This window comes from Seriola aureovittata, chromosome 21 (assembly GCF_021018895.1).
Source record: "Seriola aureovittata isolate HTS-2021-v1 ecotype China chromosome 21, ASM2101889v1, whole genome shotgun sequence".
Classification (NCBI taxonomy): Eukaryota; Metazoa; Chordata; class Actinopteri; order Carangiformes; family Carangidae; genus Seriola; species Seriola aureovittata.
Genome location: NC_079384.1, coordinates 15,688,958 through 15,709,224, shown reverse-complemented (window position 1 = coordinate 15,709,224; position 20,267 = coordinate 15,688,958). Strand labels below are relative to the sequence as shown.

The 20,267-nt window shown below is 41.8% G+C and overlaps 1 protein-coding gene across 1 annotated transcript; it reads left to right on the top strand.

Moving 5' to 3' along the window:
* Positions 1–237: 237 nt before the first annotated feature.
* Positions 238–20,266, top strand: ppp1r9bb (protein phosphatase 1, regulatory subunit 9Bb). The gene is made up of 11 exons (XM_056366039.1): positions 238–413; positions 659–2,112; positions 11,271–11,403; positions 12,953–13,073; positions 13,365–13,469; positions 15,351–15,483; positions 16,950–17,102; positions 17,219–17,272; positions 17,423–17,652; positions 17,753–17,849; positions 18,762–20,266. The coding sequence occupies exons 2-11, from the start codon at positions 772–774 to the stop codon at positions 18,810–18,812; spliced, it is 2,418 nt and encodes an 805-aa protein (XP_056222014.1). The 5' UTR covers positions 238–413; positions 659–771; the 3' UTR covers positions 18,813–20,266.
* The last annotated feature ends 1 nt before the right edge of the window (position 20,267 follows it).

The window sequence follows — 20,267 nt, the reverse complement described above, 5'->3', positions numbered from 1 at the left end:
CAACTGTTTAAACTTATTTGCTAGTTACCACATAATCCACCTCTGCACAAGGACCCCTCAGGCATTCTAAGTGGGCTCCAAAAGTCTGAGACCACTTTTCCTGTTCAGGTGGAAAAGTGGTCTCAGACTTTTGGAGCCCACTGTAAAGTACCTCTGGTAGGGAGTCACTGATCTACTGTCAGAAGTGAAACAGCCATCACTCACTACAACACAAGTTTTACAGTTAATGCACTTCTGCTAAGGATAATAAATTAGCACAGGCTGTTGTCAGGCTGTGTAAGTGTCTGGCACTAAGACCCAGCTGCTCCCTCCTCCATGCAGCAGCACTCTGCCGCTACGAGAGGAGGACCAGAAATCTGCAGCTCACAGAATGAAGAGATCAAAATGATGCTGTCTGTAAAAAGGGATTAAACGTAAGCAATCTGTCGTCAGCTGCGGCAAATCCGCGGTCATTACTGTTCTACTTTTCTGTGCAAATATTTTTAATGACTAATGCAATTATCTGTGAAGGTTAGGTTTTCATTGTGTAACTGCAAGCGAGCTAATGACAGATGCATCGTGCACACTTTCTCCGTAGCATTGGACGAGAATTGCAGCGGATGCAAGCAGGCCTTTAATGCGATCTGTTGTTTTTGTTTCTCCCCATCTGCCGGTTTAGTCTGGGCGCCACCTCGCAACTATCGGCTGCTGGTGGATAAAACAGATTTGCCACCGGGGGTTGAGAAAGGAGACATGCCGTCGCTGAGCATCCATTGCGACGCTTGACTGACCATGATGAAGACCGAATCCACATCCAAGAGCACCGGCTCTGGCTCTACGCTCAGGAGCCCATCCCCGCACAGGAACGCGTACGAGGCGGGGATGCAGGCCCTGAAGCCCGTCAAAGACAATGCTGCGAATGGGGACATGCAGGAGGGCCCCCGAGGGCGCAGGTACGGCTCCAACGTGCACCGTATCAAAAACATGTTCCAGCAGATGCAGACCACATCCCCAGCCGATGCAGAGGGAGAGGACGCCACCAGGAACGCCGACAAATCGGTGCGCCTCTCCCTCCCCAGAGCCGGGAGCCTGAACGAGAACGTGGACCACAGCGCGCTGTTGAAGCTCGGGTCCACCGTGTCTGAGCGCGTCAGCAAGTTCGACACCAAACCAGAAAACGGGCACCAGCGGGCCTCGTCGCCAAGCTACTCCAAGCTGCAGGAGACACGCCGCATCTTCGAGCAGCAGCAAGAGAAGCAACAGCAGGAGAAGCTGGCCACCACCAGAGTCCTACTGAAGACAGACAAGGCCTCAGGCTTCCAGGATGGCCGGTTGGACGTGGTGGCTCGTTTCAATGGCAGCACAGAGTCCCTGGACAGCCTGGACACCAGTGAGGCTGTGTCCCCTACAGTCAGCCAGCTCAGTGCTGTGTTTGAACGGGCAGCCGAGCTCCGGAACAACCTCCACCGCCTCTCCTCTACCCCACCGCTCCCCGCTCGAGGGGTCAGCGCCAAGGTGGGTGTGTTGAACTCCAAAATAATCACAAAGAGGGTTAGTGCCTTTGTAGCAGGCAGCCAGGAGGAAGAGCTAAGCTTTCAGAAAGGCCAAGAGGGCCCCAGGGGGAGGGTGACTCCCCCATCTGAAAGTATAAATGGGGGCCAAAGCGCCCTAACTACTGAACTTTCCAGTAATGTAGGAGAGCCAAATGAGCAGAGAGGAAAGACTGTTTCAGATGCAGGTGTTAAGGCCAAAGCTGAGCTCAAACCTGAGGAACACCCCGGGGCCAGTGAGCCTAGCAGCACATCACTGCAAGGTGACATCCACATTTCTGTGGAGAATGGAGAAGCTGCTGCTCAGAAGCAAAGCTCTCTAAAGGGAGGTGAGATGGCAAGGGATGCTGAGGAGGACGACGACAGGACTCTGAGAGACGACCAGTCGGGCCGAGACTCTGTGGATATCAGTACCTACAGCGCAGTGGGGGAGGACTTTGGAGGAAGCCAGGTGGACGAAGAGGAAGATGACGGCGATGACCGCTACGAGCCTGAGTCCAGCTGTGTGGAGATTGCTGGGCTGCCTGCTGAGGAGAGCCCGCCTGCTTCCAGGAAGATCCGCTTCAGCATGGATCCCATCAAGGTGAGGATATACGCTCTGGGAAAACACAGAATTAATATTAAATATTGCAGGTAGAACATGAAGACACTATCTTTGAGACTATATCCTCAGAGACTTGCTTAATTGGGCTGAGTTGTTGAGATCTGCTTAGTAGTAATGTCTGTATTCTGGTGTGTGTGTGTGTGTGTGTGTGTGTGTGTGTGTGTGTGTGTGTTTGATTTTTTTTTTTCATCCTGTGTGTTGTGAGGCCGGTTGGACTTGACCTTAAAGCTTATCTACTGTGGTACAGTCAGCCAGTGTCGCTGTCAGCTGTTTTAATGAACTCACTCAGCTTCTGCTGGTGTCAAAATGATGCTGACATTTTGATTTTACCCTGTTTCAACACGGGGCTTTGCACACTACTAACACCCTCCCTCCACAGTAGTTAATGCATGATCCTGCATTCCTACTGTGCAGCTGACATGGGCCCCTAAAGAACTGCGATGTAGATACTTATCTGAAATGTGGTGGGAGCTACTTCAGTAAATAATTGCTGGGGGGGGGGGCAAAAAGGCCTGGATAATTAGCCCTGTTTTTAGAAAAGTGAATACTCTGCCATGGCCAATGAAAGGTCGGTGGACAGTGTGTGAGGAGCTGAATGAGGAATGGAGTGTTTTTATGTGTGAGAGCGAGAGAGAGGAAGCGAGAAAAGAAACTGTGATCTCTTCTTGGACCAGTGAGATGAGAGAGGAGGAGAGACAAGGAGGAGGAGGAGGAGGAGGTAGAGTTGATTTAAAGTGTCTCTCTGTGTCTGGGGGTGGTTTAATGATCCGTAGAAGAGCATCGGATCCTCTGCAGCTCAGTCTCGCTGCTCGGCTCTGCCTTGAGGTTTGAGGCATACAGAGACTAAAGTGAGCCCTGACACTGTACATCACAAACACATTCCCTCACACAGAAAGCCATTTCAGTGACTAAGGGCTCCTGTCCCATATCATGACCACTCAAGTTGAAAGTTGCTCTTGCTCTCTTCTCATGGCTGCACATCAGCCAGCAGTGCCTTAGTCACTTGGCCTGATATTTCAAAATGCAAGAGTTTAAAAATATCAGATAATGGAAAATAGGTGGACATTACTAAACATAAACAGCTTCAGCAACAATCCTTCATATTTGGCTATAAAAGAGTTGTGACAAAGATCTGAACTAAGGCAATGTAATGCAGACCTGAGCAGTAAACTTTTGAGAGAAACTGTTCAACAATTTGGGAAAATGTCACTATTCGTTTTCTAGCTGAGAATTAGATGAGTAGACTGATAACACTCTTGTGTCTTTATGGTAAATAGGCCACAACCAGCAGCCAGCTAGGTTAGCTTTATAGCATAGCACAAAGACTGGAATTAAGGGTAACAAGTGGCCTGGCTCTGTACAAATGTAACTAAACCAACCTTACAGAACCTCTAAAGCACCAAGCATATATCCCAAAATGTTGTACTGCTCCTTTAATATCTAACCACCTTAACTAAGATGATAGTGACGGTAAATATGGCATATTTGGAGCACTTGAAAGCTTGGTTTCAAAATGTCTACAATTCAATATTTGTGACTAAACATAGTGAATTTTATTATTAAGTTGCTATTCAAAAACACGCTGATTGGTACATGGAAATATGTGACATCATGTTTTTCCAACAGAGCCAAACTGCCATTGGATAATAGTGTGTTTATGTGTGTCCCAAATCCCTCATTGTAAGAATCTAATTGAGACAACTGGTTTTTAGAGCCTTTTACGGTAAATACGACAGTATGAAATTTAAAGTAGTAAACGCCACTGAAAATGAAAGGCACCTTGTGGACAGTTGTTGGTCATAATGTGCCAACAAATGTTGCACTTAAGCTCAGTTCAGCTAAAGGCAGAGAAGAAGAAGGAGATTACTAGACAATGTGACAATCAATGCGAGTTGCAAAATACATAAAGCCTTGCAAATGTTTTTATGAGGAAGGAAATGCATACAACACGTTTGTCAGGCATCAAGGGTACACATAATGTGTCTTGAGGAGAAACATAAACATGTATCCACAAGGAACCTTTAAATAATACTTCTACTTCTCGATAATGTCTACAAGTAAAAACATAATTTTAAACTTGAATTAAAAAAATAAGAAATGCAGCCTATAAAACATACAACAATTACTATGGGAAATGTAATACTGACATAACTGTGATTAGCTATTGTTGAGCTCTAATATCCACACAATCTGGAGGAAACAAACTGTCTCCCCTCCTGCTGAAAAATCCCATGAATCCCATTTAAATCATGCCCTGAGCTTAGCATGCCCATCATGCAAGTGTAATACAGAAGGAAAAGGGAAAAACGGATATCTGTCACATTATTTTATCCTCGTGAGATCAAAGATGGATAGCAGGAGGAAGCATTATGTATGGTGCCATAAAGAAGTCATAAAAAGCAGAATTTGGTTGTGACCCTACAGCCATCATCAGAGAATAACCTCCCACTGTGTCCTTTCACACTGTATCATTGTGGCCTTTGTTATGGAGATTGATGCAGGGGTGGATGAGAGTAAAAGACTGGGGTGGTGGTGGGGGGGGGGGTTGTTGAGGTCAAATGGGAGGGGTGTTATTATGCAGCTCAAATGTCATGCGACTGTATAACTGCCAGCTCTTAAGTCACAGTGTCAGTTTGTTTCTCTTCCAAACAGGAAGTGCCCATTTTTAGTGCATATTTCCCCTCTGTGCAGCTTTTGGCCACAGTTGAGTCTTGTTGTGGTGATGGCGGTTGGATGTCTGGGCGCATGTCTTTCTTTGTCCCTGTTTTACACTGAACGCTCCTCTCTGTATGTCTGTCTGTCTGTCTGTCTGTCTCTCTGTCTGTCTGTCCTCCCAAACTGGCAAAAATAGCAGTTCTGCTTCGGGTAGAGTTCACACTAGAGCCTTTGTTTGCTCCTCCTGACACTCTTTTTCTCGCTCCTTCTTTTCTCCTTTTCGCTCTTTGTCACCAGTCTCCTACTGTTAGTAAAAATAGCAGCATTGTTATCGTCACAGACTTGCCTCGCTTTTCAGGGGCTGCCTCCTTGTTGAACACAGGAAGTAGCCTCTCATGTCTTATTTATTTTTTTTAGCGTGTTTGTTTTGGCTTCATTTTATATCACTCAGCATCAGTGCACTGTAGTTCATGATGTTAGTCTGCTGGCATGTAGTGATTTTTTAATTATTTATCCTATTGTTGGTAGAGAGCTTTTTTCAAAAAAAAAAAGCGTAAGATAATCTCTACTGGATTTGCACTGTGTTCCCACGAAACTAAAAATAATCAGATTTATTTTTCATGCATCAGAATCACCTTGCTCCCTCATCACCTAGCCGACTCTTACACTTTTTTCCCCCCCTCCCAAAATCAGCATCACAACACACACACACACACACACACACTTTCTCGTGGGTTTCTGCTGCCTACGCAACTCTGAACAGCAGTCCTGCCAGCCTGCTCAAAGAACACCTATGATTTTCTTTCGCACTATATCATTAGCACAAACGATGACTGTTCTCATATTGTAATAAACTGAGGGTTTTTGAAATTTGACAAACATAGATGGAGGAAAATCGCATTTTTTAAGGCTGCTATCACATTACCCAAAATGCAACCTTTGGTGGTTTGTGTTCGCCGCTCAGGTCAGCCGATGAGGGATCGCCTGGGGAGAGGTAATACATCACCATATGTCAAGGTATCCTCAAACTGTCTGTTACTTAGACTCAGCGGGCCTGCAGTATTTCATACAGTGCATTACTCACAGCCAGGAGGGGTGGGAGAGCAGACAGATTATCAGCAAGGTCACTCTGTCCCACTTCTCAGTCCTGCAGTGGTGGTGGGTTGCAAGCATTTTACGTGGTGTGCCCACTCGCTCAGGTTACTGCGACAAGCCACGTTATGCAATGTGGTGCTCATGATGTCTGAGTGATGTTGTGTCTTGTCCAACCTGCCATCATGTTGTCAAGTGTAAAAAAAAAACAAAAAAACAACAGGCGGTGGTTACAGTGATCTGTAAGGTTATGCCTGTATTGTATGGAGCAGTGAAGATTTACAGGGATAAATTAAAGAAAAAGGCTGATGTTTTCTTACTGTCAACAAATCTAATCAAAAGATCTAAATGAACAATATCAATACTTTGAGATACTATACTTTCCCTATTTGTTGGGGACTATTTTCATATGCGGATTTATGCAAATTTAGTGCTCAAAATAAACTTCAGTTCCAATGTTCATGATAGTGAAGGAACATGTTATATAGTGCAACGGTGTCTCTCATTTATGAGTTTTTAATCATTTGGACAACAATGGAAGTCAATGGCAACTGTAATGTAAAGTGTTAAAAAATAAAATAATATGCAAAAGAAAATGGAATAAAATTCCCTAGATCTGTGTACATGAATGTGAACGTGCTCATGTGCAAAACAGACAATGTAACGTGTAAATATATTTGATATATATAGAAAATATAAAATGCTTTACCATGGCAGTAAAGTGACTGCTAAATATGATCAAATATAATAAGGAAATTACAATAGTAATGTGCAGAATATTGATATGAATAACAACATAAATATTCATGTGTAATATACCAAACTTATAAAATATGTAGTTATAAAGAGTCTGTATCCCTCCACATATTATAGTGCTATTCAGTTCTCTATTGCTGACCTTATTCTCATGCTGCTGTGTCTATCCCCAGAGTCAGCGCTAAGCCTAAACATGACTGCTGACCAAAGACTGGCCTGCCAAAATAGATGGGCTCTGGTGGCATGCAACCGTTACCGTGACAAAGCTACCATATCCATTTTGTTGGCTGGGGGCGATGGCACCCAGGGCCACATCCTTATTTTCTGTCTGCGTGTTGCACATCTGGGATCTGGATTAACCCCCCAATTTTAGGAGGATTTAGAAGCAATTACCTGCCACTTCTGGCCATGTTTAACCTGTGGTGGTTGGGAAAGCAATTAATGGTGGTGTCATTAAACTGTTCACAGGAAAAGTGCTTCTTTTGGTCTTCATATGCCTAACTTTGACAGCTTGATGAAGTATCACACAGGCATTCTGACCCTAAGAAAACATATACACAGAACAGCGAGGCACACAAAGACAGTAACAGCAGCCATTTCACAGATCTCACATTATGCATGGTAATCACCTTAAATCACTTTGGCATTTAAGGTAGAAATGGAGAGTAGTAGTGAGGCTCACATGCCTGAAACTAGTTGAAATAATTGCAAGAATAGACTGGATAATAAAAATTATGGAAAGTTGGGTGCTACAGTATGCGGAGAGACAGAGTGGAAGCGCTATTTCTGTTGTGAAAAACCAATGGCACCACCTCCACACATTCTATTGGCTGAATCCAAAATTAGATCTGTTTTTGGAGAGTTAAGAGGGAAAGAAACACAGTTAACATGCTGCTGTGGGATGTGGGGGGTTGGGGTGGGGGGACTTGCTAGTTACACTACCACAGTGTTACCCAATTACATTGTAGCCAGAGGGCCATCAAGATAGAACCACACTGTTGGAGAGCAGAGGCCTCCAGAGCAGCTCTATCATTTACCCATCTCTCTGTCACGGCAACTGCATTGTAAAATGTTAGTTGTCACTTACTGGCTGTTTTTAATACCCTTTATAGTCCCAAGTGGGTGCTCTTTATAGACGCAAACACAATCTGTTAGCTGGTGAGTGGCTCGAGCTAGCTGCCCACAGAGCTTTTGTAGGACATCCCAGGCGGCTAGTAGCAGAGGGAGGGAGGAAGGGAGTTTCCTGGCCATCTGTTAGCTCCTCTGACCTACTATCTGCCACAACTGGAACAGTGTCCTTCTCCAGCCCTGCCCGACCCCCCCCCCCCCCCCCCCACCCTGCCTTTAATCCCAATGTTTGTCTTCCAAAGATAGCCACCTCACCGTTCGAGAAGCTCATCTACTACTCTACATGCTTAAAAGAGGTTGCATCATGTAGGATCCCATTAGTCTGTCTGCCCTGTGTGGGATCATTGTCCATAAGGAGGCAGAAAATCTTTCCTCAGGAAACGAAAGTGTTAATTCTGTGTCATTGAGGCAAGATTGTAGCCTGGCCTGCATCACGGCACCGCACATGAACTCACTGCAAGGCTGCAGGTCACAACACACATCCAGTCTATGGCTGTTTTTTTTTGTTTTTTGTTTTTTTTTCCAGTGCCACGTTAAATCCTGCTGAACTTCCTCGTTTGATCCTCTGCAGCATTGTGGGCGTAAAACGAGGGCTCCGCAAGCCACCAGCTGTGGCCTCTTGATCTTTAAACTCAAGGAGTGAACCGGTGCCGTGGGAGAGTGTTACAGTGGACATGCAGGCTTTGAGTGTACTTTTGTTGTTGTTGTTATTGTTGTTGTTGTTGTTGTTGTTGTTGTTGTATGCTTTGTTACTTACAGTAGGATGCAAACAGTGCATTTTGTGTGTCTGTAATCCACATTCTGCTAATCCCTCTAAATACAAAGGTAACCTAAATCAAAAGCCATTAGACGTCAGTGCTGTTCCCATGCTATCATGTCATCTGCAGTAGTGTTAGTTTCTCTTTAATGACAGAAAGTAAATTTAAATGATAATATATGTAAGACTGCAAATTATTATTGTTTTCTTTGTGGATTAATCTGTCAATTCCTTTTTTTATTGATTGTATAGCCTGTAAAATAAAAAATTGGGTAAAATGGCCATTATAATTTCCCAGAGTCCAGTTTTCTGGAGAGTGTGAGTGTAGGGGAAAAAAAAAAAAAAAAGCCAGACCAGCTGTTTCCATTCTTTATGCTAAGATAAGCTAAATGGCTGCTGGTGGTAGCTTCATATGTTGCAGAGAGAAGTGAGAGGTATCAATCTTCTCATCTTAAGCAATTGTTTAAGCACTACATGTTTGAGTTCAATGATTTTCAGTAGTTATTAAATTATTAGTAGTAGTTCAAAAGTATTTAAAGTAAAGAAATTTGCTTTGCCAACTCTAGCTGAACTTTTCTTCTTTGAGAAGAAAATTTAGGCCTAGTCATTTGTTTGAACAGACAGTGATGATGAGATAGTGATGTGGCTTACAGCGATAACATTTTAAACTCTATTCTTATTGGTGAGGAAGGCTTAATAGTAGAGGCAGGAGCTTGTACAGTGTTCAATGATGCATGAAAATACAATGATACTGAATAAATCTGAGAGAGGAGGGGCTGGTTACATTTCAAAGGCGCTGTCAAAACTGACAGACTCTTTACTGTGGGGTTGCTAGGGAGACGGGGCCTATATGACTGAGGGATAGCACTGAAACTACAAGATGCTACTTTAACACGAGTAGAAAAAAACGAACAGCTGACAGAAGTGAGAGATGCGCGGAATAAAGTAAACAAAGACTAAAGGAAAAAGTGTTAAACCACCGCAGCAGAAGGTACCAAAGATTGTGGAGAGAAAAGTCTAGAAATTAAGTAAAATACAGGAAAGAATGTGTGAAAGAAGAAGGTCCAGCACTGAATTAGTGCGGCTAGTGGACCATGCAAGGTGGAGCATGCATAATCACCTTGGAAGACTGAAAGTGAGGCTTTTAAAGATTCAGCTTACTCTCTCTCTCTCTTTCTCAGTGTTTGTGTGAGTGTGAGTGTGAGGCCTGTGAACAGCAGCTGCAGAAGGCCTCCATTAGCATGCTGGAGGTGGTTATGTAAACTGTCATGCTGTTAGACAGAGTGAATGTGGGAAGTCGGGCCCTGGAAACAGAGGCCTCTGTCTTCATGGAAGCAAATTCAGTGGTTGTGATTGATTTTCTCCCAGTGTGTTTGATAGACATTACCACCATGAAATGATACGGCTCAGAGGTCTCGAGGAAACTCTGCGGCTGTATCAGATGAAATTGTCGATAAATCTGAATTTCATTATGCCTGCATTAAAAGTGGTGGTGGTAAGTTCTTATCAAACTGTGAATCCAGCTTGTCTGTCTCAGCTGCGTTCAACTCCACGGCCTCCGAGCACTTGGTGCTGCCCATACATAATTGAACTGAGTTCCTTCTTGATTGAATGTATCATATCCATTTTTCTATTTGTATTAGTTTAAGCAGAAAAATATTTCAGGACGTAAACTGAAATACTGGATTAAAACTGAACCATTCATGCATATATGTTGTAAAAAATCACTGCAGTGTAGTTTGATGGGGATTTGCATTTAATCATCTATAGTTAAGTGATAATCTATAACATTTCTGTGTAAGTAAATTTGCATTTGCTCTCTTTCACCTGTTGATACACACACAAGAGATTCAGCATTTACCAGGCTCCCCACGGTGCACAGGAAGTCACATGTTTTCTGTTTTCAGTAGCAGTTACTATATTTGGAAGCAATGTAAGAAGAACTGGGTAGTAGTAGGGCAAAACATTATTAAGTCGCCATGGCTGCAAAGAAAAGAAAGAGGCATCTACAGAAATGCAAACTTCTAGTAGCAGAGAATCAATGAGACATTTGCACTGCAAAAACACAACAGAGAGGATCCGCTGTCAGTGGAGAAGGGGCTTTTTTTGAAGGAATAGTTTTACATTTTTTAAGAAATATGCTTTGCTTTCTGGCCTAGAGTTAATTGAAAAAAGTTGATGCCACTCTCATGTCTGTACAGTATATATATATATATGAAGCTACAGCCAGGAGACAGTTTAGCTTAGCTTAGCACAAAGCATGGCAGCAGGGTGAAACAGCTACCTTGGCTCTGTCTAAACATAGCCCCCCAAAAAAACACAAATTTTTTTTTTCACACAAGGTTTTGAATGGATAAGGCACATGGCATGTAATGTGGTAATGAGTGATCTTTAGAGACGCAGACTTTATACCATTTGGACAGATCCAGGCTAGATGTTTCCCCCTGTTTCCTGTCTTTGTGCTAAATTTTTAGCTGTCTCCTGGCTCTAGTTTCATATCTAATGGACGGATATGAGAGTGATTTTAATCCTCTCATGTAACTCTCAGCAAGAAAGCAAGTAAGTGTTTTTTCCAAAATGTCACACTGTCCCTTTTTGAAGAAAAAACATTTCACAAATTACTCTCTTTTTGAAGGAAATCCCCAAACTTATGTACAAATACAATAAAATCCCCTTTTCTTTCACACTTTGTCTGGCTGTCAGTGTTTAAATTCTCAGTCTGACCCAGCATCTCTGTCTCCTCCTGCAGGTGTTTGCCACCTACCCCAACGAGGATTACGACAGGCGTAATGAAGACGTGGATCCCATGGCAGCATCTGCAGAGTACGAGCTGGAGAAGAGGGTGGAGAGGCTGGACCTGTTCCCCGTGGAGCTGGAGAAAGGTACAGAGCATCATGAGCTCTCATCAGTATTTGTCCAAATTCTACATTTACAAAAGCTGTGCACAAAAGACCCGAGTTTGGTCAAATAAATAATTCCAAGTATTTATTTTAACCTGGTTGGGGCACTGTTTATTTACACTATATCAGGAAACAGAATACAAGACATTTCACATTCATGGAAAGGCATTTGAAAATGAATTTAGGTTTATCAGATTAACTTCCCACTGAACAGTTTGTCGTTCTTTTTTGTCTATTTTTGAAGCTGCATAACAAAACATCCTACATTTGGTTATTACTTAAGTAAAAAGGCCTTCAGTGTTCACACTCTGCCTTCTGCCAAGCTTCCTTTTTCCCACAAAGCAAAGAAAGTGCAATGGCTTTACCTTCCATCTCTCCCCAGTGAGCCACTCTTCCAACATCCCTTCAACATTATGGTGCATTAATATATTTATAGAAGACTATATTTGGAATTGTGTACAGGGCAGGTTGCACGGGATACCATATGTGATCATGTTCAACTGATATGCTGCTGTGTGTACTGTCTACATTAATCTAGTTTTGGGGGGGGGGAGCAAAGGCTCTGGTTGTTGGTCCATAACAGTAAAGAGAGAAACGGGGCTCACAAATGAATACACTATCTCAGCAGATTACGCCTCTGGCAGGAAATGGTTGTTATCGCTGATTCTGATCTAACTTTCAGAACACATAATGAAGGTGCTTTTATTACAACTATTAATCAATATTCTGCTCATACAGAAAGCTGCTGTCAATTTTAAAACTTACACAGACAAGAGCTCACATAGCCTCCTTTTAGTCTGAGGATTGTTTTAAGCTACTTTAGGAATGTTTTTATGGACTTGCCCCTGAATATATATGTTAATTTAAGAAGTTAGATTGTTTAAATTGTCTGTTCTTTCCTTCTAATTGTTTTCTGTAAGGGTAACTTAAGCTGCAATTCTTGTATAAAGGGGCTGGTATGGTTTTTAAATGCAGTATATGTAGATTATACTTATAAAGATCAATTGATTAGGTTGTACTTAAAGGTATCGTGTGGATTTTCTGACCAGTAGAGTGCTATGGGGCAGTGTTTTTATCTGTAGTTCCCTGGTTGCACAGACAAAGGCAATGAAGAAAAAGACTATTAGCAAGCAAACTTTGATTTAACAATGCATGGTTTAAAATAGTCAAAGATTGGCATTGTATTTTTTTTTTATGAGGAAGGAAATGCATTGTCAGGCCTCAAGGACACACACAATGCATTTTGGTGAGTAACAATGACTGTGAATATAACTTGTTTGTTTACAAGAAAATGTAATAGTGCACCTATAATTTAGTTCTCATCTGTGGTAAAAGGAAAGGGGCAAGTACTGCTTTTAGCACTTTTATTAGCTAAATTTATCCTAATATGTAAATCTCAAGGCTGATGGCATTCCTCATACTTGACTCTCAATGACATGACAGTATAACAAATTTAAACCAAAACCTGTCAAACATGGATTACAATAACAGTATGGTAACAGCTAGTCTGGTATTCCCCACTCTCTTTCAGATGGCGATGGCCTGGGCATCAGTATCATCGGGATGGGTGCAGGGGCTGACATGGGCCTGGAGAAGTTGGGCATCTTCGTTAAGACAGTCACAGACGGAGGAGCGGCACACAGGGATGGCAGGTACGTTTATTCATGTTAAATTCATTTTGGATCGTCCTGATTGAGACACAGTCTACAACAGAAACATCCAATTTCAAAGGTTCTCTTCAAACTCAGAAGGCCGTTGCCATGTTCACCATCTGTCTGCCTGACGTCAGCTATTTCCAGGAGTGGATAGTTCATTGTCTCATTTTGATCCCTGCCAACTGCAAATAGGTCTTGCTGCCAAGCACGAGGACTTAAAAATGGAGTTTGGCCATAGTTGAACTGTTACCATAAATCCTAAACTCCTTTCTTTACTGTCTCCTCCAGGATCCAGGTGAACGATCTGATTGTGGAGGTGGACGGCACCAGTTTGGTGGGAGTCACCCAGAGCTTTGCCGCCTCTGTACTCAGGAACACCTCAGGAACTGTCAAGTAAGAGTTGCTCTAACTAGTGATGATTTTACTACATTTTAACTGACTCACTTTAACACCAAGAAACACAAATCATCTAAACACCGGTGTTATTTTTATAATCAGTGTTAGCCCTGTGGCTCTAAGGAGGGCAATGTTGGTCGGTCTGTCAGTTGCTCGACCCACCACTTCAGCCCAGACTATATACTGAACATCTCAACAGCTATTTGGTGGATTACTATAAATTTTGTACATTCATGGTGCGCAGAGGATGAATCATTCTGACTTTGGTCCTAATGTTTCATCTAGCCACACAATAAGTCAACAACCATTGGATAGATTATCTTGAAATTTGGTACAGATATCCCCATAGATATCAAGATATGCTCAGATGATACCCGCAAGAGGAACTGTAGTAACTTTTGTGATGTTTTAATTTTTCCTTTTAGATAGATAGATAGATACTTTATCTATCCCCAATGGGGGAAATTCATCACACCATCATCATCAAATTAATTTGACAAAGTACCTACAGAACCTAAGCCACTCCCATCAGCCTTGGTTGTACCTTGTGTTTAGTGCTAAGTAGCAAACGCTAGCATGCTAACATGCCAGACCAGAAAAGTTAACAAAGAGTGCTAAACACCAACATGCTAGCTTTGTAATTGTTAGCATTTTAGCATGCTGATGTTAGCATTTAACTCAAAGCACCGCTGTGCTCTTAGTTAAATGGACATTCGTTTTTACAGTTTCCATTTTGCTATCTTTCTATTGGTCTTAGTTGTGACTAGAGCATCATTTTTGTTTTACTATCCGTCACCACACCTCGCTATGTCACACAGCATTCTTGCTTGAAGAGATGGTTTCCTCTATACCCATAGCCAGTCTTACACGCAGGACTGACTTCTACCACATCCTGCCCATTCAACTCACCAGACTGCAGATTTCTATCTCAAGTCTCAAAGGGTCGTGATTATACCCTTCAGCATTGAAAAGCTCCTTTTTGGAGACATTCTGAATGAGGTTCAAAGATTCCACACTATAGCCACAGAAAACATGATTATCAAATACAGTTGGCATCAAAAGTATCATTTTGAAATGCCAGGGGGCTATTTGTAGCCTGGCTCTTTGGCGTTTTGGTGAAGCTGACTGTTCCCTTTGTGCTCCTTTTTGTCATCTAAGTTCATTCATAATTCAGGGTTTTAGTGGTCAAGGCTGTTGGGGTAATTGTTAGTGTTGTGTGACTTGTGAAGATCAGAGACCTCCATAGATAGCTCATACATTATGGATCTGCTGCAGCGATGGCGAAGGGCACTAGAGCTCAGACCTATTCATAAAAAACGTCAGGGAGACAAATAGACAGGGGGCAGGAAGTGTGTTTGTGAACATTTAATTACCCGTTAGCGCAGCAGAAATTGAAAGGCTGCAGCGGCTGGCTTAATAACCGATTGTGGCTTCATCATGATTCACTTTACTTTTCCCTGTTTACTGCCTTTAATTGGACAAAGATTTGTGAGTCTCAATCAGGAGGCATATAGCCTCTATAATGAACTGTAGAATGAGCTGAAGGAGTAGGCCAATAACACAGAGACTGCCTTTGTCCATGTGTAAACAGGAAGCTGTTTTCTGTCATCAGAGAGCAAGCACATTCCTTACTGCATTAATACATGCCACTATAACACTCTAAGCTGTGTATTATATATGAAAACCACTCTCATGGTCCATGTGGAACCAGTGTTCAGGCTCCACAGTGGTCTGGAGGAAAAAAAAAAGGGCCATCATGTATTATTTAGCATGCACATACAGTATCATACCATATCAGATAAAGGCCCTTTGAGCACGATTTGGGTTTAGTGGTTTGTGAGAGATGTTTCAACTGGACTGGTGATTGTCAAAACGCAGGTTTGTGATCGGGCGAGAGAAGCCGGGTGAACAGAGTGAAGTGGCCCAGCTCATCCAGCAGACCCTGGAGCAGGAACGTTGGCAGAGGGAGATGATGGAGCAGCGCTACAACCAGTACATGGATGAACAAGAGGTCAGTCTTGACACTCAGGGCTGAATATGAAAAAAAAAAAAAACACACACACACACTGGTGTAAGATCTAGCTGACCACACGGCTTGTTTTTGTCATTCTTGAATCAGAGGTGGTGCAATGTCTGCAAACACGTGGTGCACAAGTGAGGGTGCAGTGCTTACTAATCCATTTTCCCCCAACCCCTCCCCCAACACTTGCATGTACACACGCATTACTGCATTAACAAAAAACAGATTTTTGAGAATTCAATGTAATATTTAGACGACTAACTTCAAAATTCTTGCAGGGGAATTTAAATGTGAAACACAGCATGTGAGGAGCATGATCTTTTCCAGCTCGGCTGTTGTCTTGTCAATATTTAGGGGGCATCCAATCAGTTATCTCAGTGCATTAAGAAATTTAAAGTAAGAATATGAAAAATTTGACTGTTGCAGCTGAAACATAGTCTTTCACTAAGCCACTTGATAACAGAACAAAGGCATCATTAAAAAGCAATAAAGTTTATGTGACCTTATCAACCCGTTCAGACAAAATTCAGCCTTAAAATGAAAAACAAGGCAGATTTTTGCAACTGTTGGTTGGTCCTGTATGTCCTTGCTTCCCCTTCAGGATTATGAAATTCATCTCAGTACCATCGTCAACAGAAGTGACTCTGGTGTGGCTGTGTTGTGTGTGCTACGGGCGCAAAGCCACTCTGTTGTGTCCAGCATGTAGTATCAGTCTGATTAAATGATAAGCTCAGCTCCAAAATGGGGACAAATCAGGATGACTCAAATTTTGTGACCCAGGATGTCCTTTGCTTTGTTAATCGTAGTGTCTCAGTTTTTCTCTCTCCTTTTACATAAACGGAACAAAAACTGTCTGTAGTGTGTGTGTTATTATGATAATAGAGAGGAAGTTGCCTGAAAGGGGGTGATGGTGGGTGGTTCTTGAAAAGCATTAGGTTGTATAATGGAGAGTATAGTCTGCTCTTTTGAGTTTGGCACCATCTAGTGTCAATTTAGTGTCATAGCACAGAAATATGTGCTTTTAACAGCTCCATTAAATACTGTTTCAGTGCCGTCTCCTATTTTTCTGCTCTGTTTTATTCAAACATTTAACAATAGATGTAGAGAAATGCTCATTTTGTTCTCTTAGAAATCCACTTAACTTCCCAGAAAACAGTACAGTGTAAAAACAAGAGCAAAGTCTGATAGATGTTTGAACAATCTTTCTTCCCTAAATTCAGTTTTATCTATACAACTGATACTGTTTGCACTTTTAAATGATCCTTCAACACATCTTGTCTCACTGCAACATCTGGATTGACAATGATATTAGTTAATGAAGCAAGATGTAGCTTTTAAACTTGGTAATCATAAAAAAAAAAAAAAAAAAAAAAAAAAACTTAATTGCAGCGTGAAGATACGTTTGCACTGCACATCATTTAACAAATTATCTCCTTACCTCAACCTCATCCCTGCAGGGTGCTGAATATGGCACAGATGAAGAAGAAGATGAGGATGAGGAGGTCAGTCCGCCGTATCCCAGCGCCATCGAAGTGTTTGACTTGGCAGAGAACGAGGACATGTCGCCTCTGGAGACAGACCCTGAGAAACTGGCCCATAAATACAAAGAGGTGAGCAGGCAACTGCTTAATTGGAACATTTCCTGTGTAATCACAGCTTATTTCCCCTGATGTGCCTAATATTAACAGATGTATTTAAAAATGTCATCTCTCTCTTTGCTGTAAAGCTCCAAATAAAGCATGCTGTGACCCAGGCTGAGATCCAACAGCTGAAAAGAAAGGTAAGGTGTTACTTTAAGATAGTATTAAATCATTATGTTATATTAGACACCAGTAGACACTAGATAACACTAGTCCTAAAGGAAGAAGCAGCATTGGTTATTTAGTGTTTACTGTCTTTACTGAAACGGATGCTTCACCTGTCTCTCCAGCTGCACCATGCGGAGCAGGAGAAGCAGCGCTGGCGTATGGATAAGGCTCAGCTGGAACAGACCCTGCACGAGAACAAGGAGCGCATGGAGAAGCTGGAGGGCTACTGGATGGAGGCTCAGAGCCTGTGTCAGGCGGTGGACGAGCACCTGAAGGAGACGCAAGCCCAGTATCAGGCCCTGGAGCGCAAGTACAGCAAAGCCAAACGCCTGATCAAGGAATATCAGCAGAAGTAAGACATCTTCATTACACAGATGAGAGCTCAAAGAGATGTGTGATGTATCACATTTGAGCTGAACAGCCTTGACACTGTCGTCTGCTGCCTTCAACAGGGAGATTGAGTACCTGAAGAAGGAGACCCAGCGTTGTGCACAAGTTGGGGCTGAGGCCTCCCTTCTCAAAGAGGAGTCTGGACAACTCCAAGAACAGGTATTGGAGGTGACCTAGATTTAGCCTACTTTGCTGGTGCTTGTAGCTTTTACTCTCAGATATAGTCAATGGGCAGCACAATAAATAATTAATGTGCTCTAATACAAAACCTGGATAAAAACTGACTTTGCAAAGTGCAAAGGAAAATGATAATGTCTCAGAATGAATTTGCTGCTTTCAGCTTCAGCTTCAGCAGCACATTAGGTCTCAAACATCAACAGTGACATCATTTGCAAGAGTTGTGATTAAAGCCTTTTTCTATGTGTCTGGTATTTATTCAAGCATGAGTAAAGAGTCATCAGATGATAAACTAAAATTACATATTATCAATCAAAGGTTCTCTTATGGCATTTTAATTGCATAGCTGAAGATGTAAAGCTTAATATTGGCCTGACATTTAGATTGGTATTTAAGGGTCCGTCACCAAAAACGAATAAACAGTTTTACAGTGAATTGAGCTACAGCTTGAGGAGGTGACAGTTTGTTTGTTTTTTTCAGCATTCATGAGAACAATTTGGCACAAAACTGCCTCTTAAGTCAGCCTTGTGGCATTTATACAAGCCTTAAAATAGTTTTCAATGAGGCTTCAGCAATAACAGCAAAACCTCAGAGGGACCATATTTAGTCAATATGTTGTATTAGTTATTAAAAGCCCAACATGACTCACACTGCAGCATCCACGTGATAATTATAATAACATTTGAACAAAAAGTATTTGTGTGTTTGCCAACAATGTGAAAAAAATATATTTCGATGTCAGAAAAAGTATAAAGATCAGAACATATTGTGCGTCAGTTCTAGATGACATCTGATTTCAGATTTTTGGACCCAGCTGTGTTGTATACTGTATTGATCACATACCGTCACTTGGTTGAACATGGTCGTAACTGCATTATCCTCTCTCTGCTCTAGGTGGCTGATCTGGAGTGCAGGGTCGAGGAGCTGAAATCGGAACCTTTATAAAAAAAAAAGAAAAGAAAAAAAAAAGCCTTTTTTCTGTTTCGCATCTCAGAAAGCAGAACTTCGCCAGATGAAGTAGAAGATAGTGTTATTGTACTTGGAATGAACTGCAGGGTATTTCTTGATTCCAACCTGAGCTTGGTTTCCGGTCGCATACTGTATATGTGTCCTCAGGCTTTGTATTTCAGCCACTTAACCCTTTTAACCATGTTTTTCTGTTAACATTTACGGGAACGTGAAGAACGGTTTTATCATCACAAACACAGACTCTGTTGAGCTCTAGATGTACTGTTCCTTTTTTAACTTTCAGAGTTCAGTATTTAATCCCTTAATTTGTGGTTTTGTGACAGACCTGGCTGTTGCTTTTAATTGCCAAAAAACAAATTCCTCTCTTTCTTTTGCCTAGTTTTGTGACCTTTTTTTTTTCCCGAGTTTGTACAGACGTGATACTGTGTGGTTTAACAATCAGTTTGGTTTGTAAAAATTTTTATTATGTGTATAACATTTAACATAATATAAACTAATGAGATTGAGGGTTGTTGTATATTTTATGTGATGAAGATGTGTAAATTGGACGGAGATTGCACTGAAGAAGACATCACACAAGGTGCTTCACTGGAACAGAGGACTAGACGGGAATGAGTCTTTGAAGGTGTCTTTGAAATTGTACAAAACAGTTACCCAACCTTCGTAGGGGTCTTGTCACTTAACCTTGAGAACCACCTGCTGCCTACCTTTCAGAAGTGTTTGTGTATTTTTTACACATTAAGACTCATTAATGAGTAACCAATCCTTCGGTTTCAACCCCTCGCTTCTTTCAAAAAAAACAACAAAAAAAAAACCACAGAGACAAGCCTCCACAACTGCTGTGCCACAAAATGAAAATGGATCTTTTTTTTCTTTTTTTTTTTCCCCCTCAAAATGGATGTTGTCAAGGACTTGTGTAACTGGTATTAGTTAGGACTACTGATATAAGAAACATTAGTGGACTTGGGATGTTAAAGAAGTCGTTACCAGCAGCAAAGTTACAGATTTAAAAAGCTTGTCTCTAACCAGCAGCTGCACTTGACACCGCTGTGTGTAGCACATGGAAAAACACTGCCAGGTTTCTACCTGTTTCAATTTACGCACAGTTTAAAATAAAATTGAGTCTACTTGTGTCAACTGTCATACCAGTATGTTTGTATAGTTCAGGTAAGACTGAAATATTTTACTTAATATTTATAATATAGTCAAGGTGGAAATATGAGCTAACAAGGACAAAAACTGACAAAATCAATGCAAAAAGCAACGTTCAATAGACAAAGTTATACTGTGTCATGTAAAAAAAATAAAGTAGTAGATCTGGATGACATTGAAAAAAACAGGCATGGTTATGAGTATTTTCATAATATTAAGGCTTGTACAGTGCACATGCTTTGCATTGTATGTTTTGTGGAATAAATGGTCAACAGTGAT